Source organism: Apis mellifera, linkage group LG3 (genome assembly GCF_003254395.2).
Source record: "Apis mellifera strain DH4 linkage group LG3, Amel_HAv3.1, whole genome shotgun sequence".
Classification (NCBI taxonomy): Eukaryota; Metazoa; Arthropoda; class Insecta; order Hymenoptera; family Apidae; genus Apis; species Apis mellifera.
This window is the reverse complement of record NC_037640.1, coordinates 4,870,703-4,877,266: the sequence shown is the minus strand read 5'-3', so window position 1 is coordinate 4,877,266 and position 6,564 is coordinate 4,870,703. Positions and strand designations below refer to the sequence as shown.

The 6,564-nt window shown below is 24.4% G+C and overlaps 1 protein-coding gene across 2 annotated transcripts; it reads right to left on the bottom strand.

Moving 5' to 3' along the window:
* Nucleotides 1–1,724: 1,724 nt before the first annotated feature.
* LOC409347 (U4/U6.U5 tri-snRNP-associated protein 1) lies at nt 1,725–6,166 on the bottom strand. 2 transcript variants are annotated; one of them, XM_392863.7, is made up of 11 exons: nt 5,865–6,166; nt 5,063–5,508; nt 4,857–4,985; nt 4,371–4,790; nt 4,156–4,297; nt 3,767–4,041; nt 3,572–3,659; nt 3,295–3,493; nt 2,246–2,432; nt 2,018–2,172; nt 1,725–1,940 (listed from the first exon to the last, which is right to left on the bottom strand). In XM_392863.7, the coding sequence occupies exons 1-11, from the start codon at nt 6,025–6,027 to the stop codon at nt 1,913–1,915; spliced, it is 2,232 nt and encodes a 743-aa protein (XP_392863.3). In that variant the 5' UTR covers nt 6,028–6,166; the 3' UTR covers nt 1,725–1,912. The 2 variants fall into 2 exon arrangements, 1 of the variants encoding a protein (XP_392863.3); XR_003304222.1 differs by lacking the exons at nt 1,725–1,940; nt 2,018–2,172 and adding an exon at nt 3,022–3,147 and having other exon boundaries at nt 2,247–2,432.
* Nucleotides 6,167–6,564: the final 398 nt, after the last annotated feature.

The window sequence follows — 6,564 nt, the reverse complement described above, 5'->3', positions numbered from 1 at the left end:
ATATATGTGTGTATATATATATATATACAAAAGGCTTAGAACAAAACTAAGTTAATAACAAAAAATGATTATAGAAGAATAAAAAAAATATTTATATAAATATAAAATAAATATATACACCACAGTTGAGAAATTAGAATTCAAAATGACATAACAAACAACACAAGAAACAGTTTATATTGAGTTTTGCAAAATAATAAAAGTATAAGATAATTATAATTTATTGGGAATATTATTTGATATTCCATATATTATATATGATATAAATTTTTTTAAATTCAGCAAATAAAAATCATTTGTCAAAATATATATGTGGTTATTACAAAATTGATAGGAATTCATTTAAGAAGTAAATACAAAATAAATATTATTTCGATTTATGATATATTTTTTAATAGCAATATAATTGCATAAAATTTTTGTTCAATAACAAAAATAATGAATTCTCACGATTAATAGTGAGTTAATTTCAATTTTTGACAGCTTTTTAAAACTATTCAAAAATTTATAACTAAAAATATAAGATATATCGCTGCCTTAATAAGAAAATAATAATTAAAAAATATATAATTTTTTTTCATTGGAAAGAATTCCTATTACTTTTGCATAAACCGTTGAAAAACGTGCCAAACTTTCTAAGAAAAAAGAAAAAAAAAATTATATATAGTAAGTAGTGAGAGTCTTTAAGAAATAAAATCAAGTGATGTAACTGTATACTTTCGGGATATATTTATAAGATGTAATTTATATAATTATTGTGCACCATATAAGATTTGAGAAATCAAGTATTACTACTATTTTTGCACAAAGGAAAGCCTTGTGATATCAGGGATATATATATATATATTATATCTAATGTCATTACATTAACATTCTTGTAGAAACGAATCTTTTTTTAAACATAAAAAATTAAGACATCGATAGTTATAAAAATACTCGAAATTAATATAATAGAGATCATGCTGTCACCATATTTTATCATAGTTTCATTCAACAAATTGATAAATATTTTTAATCTCTCATAATTGTATTAAATAAATAACAAAAAGATAAAAATAAAATATTCAGTAAGTTGTATAGTAATTGTTAGAAAGATTAAAATATTTTATAGTATTAAAATTTCTATCTTTTGAATAGCGATTTGTATGAATAGATAAGTAGAAATTAATTGTGAATTGTGATTGAGAATTAAGAAGTGAATCATAATGTTAAAATATTTATAACTTTTATGCACATGTTACTGTTAGTATATAGAAATTGTATTAGTTATTTTAATAAGATATAATTATGAACATCGTTTGTTCCCCACTTAATTTTATTGTGATAGCTATCAATTTATTTGATTAAAAATTGAAACAAAATATTTTAAATATAGAATATTATAATTTATAGAATATCATTATCAAAAAAACTGTGACAAGATATGAGTTTATACTATTTTATATGTATATGCTGAGAAAATTTAAGTAATTTTCTTTGATATAGTCAAAGATTTTATGTATCACCTCAACATATCTGAGTTGTAATATAACAAATCTTACAAAATTTTGTGTAACACAATATTTGGATCATATCATATGTGAAAATAAAAAATGTAATATTTCTTTATAACAAAACCTCAAATATAAAATAAATTATTATATTACTAAATTGATATTTTTTAATTAACAATTAAAAATTTGTATTTATAAAATAATTAGAAAGGAAAAATTCGCAAAAATTAATTTTCTTTATAAACTCACAAATATTGTTTTATTATTATATAAGTAGATTAACAAATCAAAGAAAAAAATGTGCAATATTATTCATTTTACGACGATTAATCTATTGATTTGTTTGAAAAAGTATACCGATAAGACATTTCTTTTGCTTCTATGTTATATACAACTTTCATTGAAATAAGCTTTTTGACTTAATGTTTTGACTTTGATATACTAGTCCTGAAAAAAAAAAATTAATCATAAATTTTAAGAAATATTTTTTGATACTTATTGAAATAATATTAAATTTTTTTTACGTTTGCATTTGTTTGCTTCCACTGAGTACTATATATGGAGATTGAGTTTCTTTCTGTTTTGCTTGTAATAAATTAAGTGTTCCTAGAGGTGTATCTGTAGAAGACATTCGCTTCATTAAAACTTCTTGTTCTGCTTTTTTCATTCGTTTTTCGACCTATAAATTATAAAGCTATATTTAATTCCTATTTTCTATGAATTGAATGAGAAAAATATAGAAAAATTTCAACCTTGTTTTTTCCTGGTCCTTTTCCATGGAATTTATGTGAAAGATATCGAAAAGCTTCCTTTGCACTTAAAACGTGACCGTCGTCATCGATATATTCCAATTTAACATTTGGTTTAAAACCTTCTTTTTCTTTAAATTCTGATGTTGGACCATTAAAACGATCTCTTCTTCCAAATTTATCATCGTCTCTAAAAGAAGAAGAAATAAAAAATAATTTTTAAATTTTATTTAAATATAAAAATTGATAATAGCTCGTGGAATTCGGTGTTTCGAAATTAACCGCGAACAGAAAAATTATTAAGTTTCCAAGATACATTACATTATGCGATTAAATTAATACGAATCTAAACAAGTCAATATAATTATCATAATAAGTTATATTCTTTATATTTAAATTTAATTATATATACATATAAATATACTATTTTAAATTATTGTTAATTATAATCTTTTTTAAAAACATTATAATATATTTAGCAAAAAATATATCGATAAATATCAAACGAAGATGTATAGAAGTTCATATTTTGAATATATATTATAATAGATTAAAAGATTAGATATAGATATAAAAGATTATTATAATAATCTTACATATTTGAACATGCAAATATAAAATATGATAATACAAATCTCTACTATCAATATATATATATAGTAGATATAATTTTTTTATTCATTAAATTATTCATTAAATTAATTTCAATCCATACGTGAACTTGTCTAGAACGTTCATACATATCTTGCTCGGAATAGAATCGCATAATATAAACATACCTCTATCAATCCTACTCTCTTCTCAGGCCTTTCATCTCCGACAAAGTAGTTTAATCTCTTGTTGCGGTAGTAGATCATCCATTTTCCGAGCACCGAAATCTGAGCTCTCTTATTTATGACTGTTAACTAACAGTTTGAAATTCACTAGAGACTCATCTAACAAGATTCGTTTGGTATGCATTCAATAAAAGAATGTTTTTTACATTCGTTTTTTTTTTTTTAAGTATGTAAGAAAGCTTCTTTTACTGAACGATAGTTACGTTCTATACATACCCATAAGTTTTATCTTCTATCGAATAATTCTGAGCTTGCAAGTGTGCAAAACGAGATGCAGATGGTCTACTGCTGTCCTCTTTTTGCAAATAACCTTTGCTCATAGCTAGTTTCAATGCTCCACCAACGCCATGTCCAAGCGAAGGTTCTGCATCTAAAATCGCAGCTTCCATGGCTACAGGTTCTGATGTGCTTTCATCTATTTATAAAATATTTATATATAAATAAATAAATATAAAATATGAAAAAAATTCAAATATTAAAAAAAGAGAGATACCTAAATGTACGGTATTCCAAGCACCACGACCATCATCTTCTTCCTCATTCATAGGTGGTTCTTCTTTAACACCATCCATTTCAAAGTCCTATTAAATTATAATTTTATTAAAAAAAATTAAGAAAAAATATAAATAACATTATTATATATAATATAAGATTAAAATAAATAAATAAATGAAAATAAATTTTATACCATCAATTCCTGACCATTCTCTTCTCTGTTTCCAGCAAGACCATAAGTAGGAATATCTCCTAATGTTCTACAAAATTCTGCAGTAGCATTAAGAACAATATTTCCAGATTGATTTTCTTCTGAACTTGCAGGTTCTTGTTTTATGGTTTCTGTAACTTTTTCGATACTTGAAGATTGCCATTCTTTTAATCGTTGAGCTTTTTTCAATGCTAATTGTAATTCCAATTCCTTATCATCTTCTTCCAATTTGATTCCAGTAAGGTCTTCAGTAGGAGCTTGATTTTAGAATAAAAAGATACGAATTTATAAAATTTTAAACAATGAAATAAATAAAATTATGAAAATTAGACATTAAAAAATTATCATAATTTATATAAAAATATAAATACCTCCTAAATCATCTACATCTAAAGTATCATTATCTTTTATATCATCCGTTCGTTTGCTCCTTCTACTTCCAAGATCTCGAAGATAATCATTATCTTCAGGAATTAAATCCTCAGCTTTTAATTTTTTTCTAATCTTTCGAACCTAATAATATAATGAAATATTAATTTATATTTTATGCAAAAAGCGACATTAAAATTATATTTCAAAGAAGTACCTTTTTCTTTGGTTTCTTAAATTTTGCAAGTTCTTCTTCATTATAATATTCGCTAGCTAATTTTGGCTCTGCTGAGTGTAACGATTCTATCCGTTTATTCGCTAAACGTTGCTTAACATAATCGAGTTTGTTTTGCTTAACATCTTTAATATTATTAATTCCAAGTGTGAAAGTTTCCTTTTTTTCTCCTTCAATTTCTTCATCATATTTTTCCAAAATTGTTTTTTTTGGAAAACCAAACTCATCAAAATTATCGTCATCGTATGCATCATAACCAGGCTTTTTAGATCTATTTAAAATATTACGTTGATAACGTTCTTCGTCCGTTATATTTACGTTAACGAGTACATCTTCTCCTTCTTGTAATACTTCCTGATCTTTTAATGTTAAAATGACTGTTTTGCCTTCTTCAAATTTATCCTATTATTTATTTAACAATTTTATTTATTGTAAATTTTAAAATTATATCTAAATTTAAATACTTACAATGTTATGTTCTACTTTGAGGCCTTTTAAATTTTTTTCAGTATAAGCCAAATTACGTGCAGCATGAATTTCTTCTTTAACCAAATTTCCAATTCCAAATTCCTCATCTAATTGATCTAACATTTTTGCCTTATGTGAAAATAAAACAAATTAAAATACTAATTAAAAATATATTAAATATATAAATAAAAACATTTTAAAAATACCCTTTCTTCTGCTTTTTTCTTCTCTTCTTCTAAACGTCTGCTTTTATCGACCCAATTTTTAGTATCATCATCAGAATCACATTCACCTAAACTTTTTACTTTTGCTAAATTAGCCTCAATTAATCTCTTTTGTTTTTGAGTACCAATTTTTTCCTTTAATTTTTGAGTTTTTAATTTTTCATTAACATCAGGAGCAGGTTTGTGATAAAATTCTCCCAAATCATCTTTAATTTTGTTAGGATCATCTTTTGGAGCATTATCAATTTCTAATGGCTTTAAGCCTAATTTTGCTCTTAATTTGTTAGTTTCTTCAATAGATAGGGAAGTTTGTGTTCCACCTTTACTTGGCGAAGGACTATGCTGCTTAGAAATTTCAGGAGGTGGAGGTGTTGACGGATGTGAAGACTTAGAGATTTTTGGTGGAGGAGGTGCATTAACTATTTCAACTGAAATAAAATAAACGCAGTATTAACTGATATTAAATATCGTATGCTCATCATAGTAAATGCTTATGTACCTATGCAAAGTATATATATTATTTGCTTTGATTTCCTCCAAATTATTTAATCTTGTACTTGAAATCGATAAATACATTTCTGCGCAGATAAAACACGATATTACTTTCGAAACGATGAACGAGGAACGAGGAACGAAGATAAATTAAAAGTTTAGCTTATCTAACCGCTCATAAACAATTACATTTGCAAAGCGGTATAGTTAATTTATAATAAAATACGCGATATTAAGAAAACCATCGTACAACATATTCGTATAGTTTAATAAGAATGAATCAGATAATAACCATCGCTGTCATAATCCTTGCGTTCTTTCCTTCTATGCTTTTTGTGATGCCTATGTTTTTCCGATTTCTCACGTTCAGGCGTATAACTTCGTGAACGGCTACGATGACGCTTCTTCTTAGTATCTCGGCTCTTCTCGGTCTTATGTCGTTTATTTGAACCCATTCTCAACGTTTTGAGTTACAAATAAAATGTACAATATATTGTTTCACTTAAAACTCTTTAAATTTAAGATATTCAATACTAAATTGTCGATTCCTACTATCATCCACCATTTTTCGATGCGTACTTCAAATGACAATAGTATATGAAATATGATACAAATACTACCAACATTTAATTATGTAAAAAATTAGGAATTATTAGGAATTATTTTCCTATAAAAAATATTTTATATATAAATAGAATTATATATAAATAGAATTAATAAGAATATGAACTTTTTAAAATTATTCAAATTCAATAAAAATATTACAATGCTTATATATAGTACTCACATTACATCAAAATATAGTATATTTTGCGAGATTTCTACATTGTAAAATTAAGAAAGTAATATCTATGTTTTTATATTATAAAATTAAATACATTATATGAAAGTATATTCTATTAACATTTTGTATCTTATTTGTAATAAACACAAAAATAAATATAGAATAAAAATAAATAGTAAAAAAAGAACAGAAATATGATAAAAATTAG

What these genes read in the sequence shown, in the direction of transcription:
- LOC409347 (XM_392863.7), bottom strand. Translation starts at nt 6,027, where the DNA reads ATGGGTTCAAATAAACGACATAAGACCGAGAAGAGCCGAGATACTAAG. An exon ending in AGATGTAGATGATTTAGGAG is followed by an intron (nt 4,042 to 4,155) that starts GTATTTATATTT and finishes TCTAAAATCAAG; the next exon opens with CTCCTACTGAAGACCTTACT. An exon ending in GGAAGCAAACAAATGCAAAC is followed by an intron (nt 1,941 to 2,017) that starts GTAAAAAAAATT and finishes TTTTTTTTTCAG; the next exon opens with GACTAGTATATCAAAGTCAA.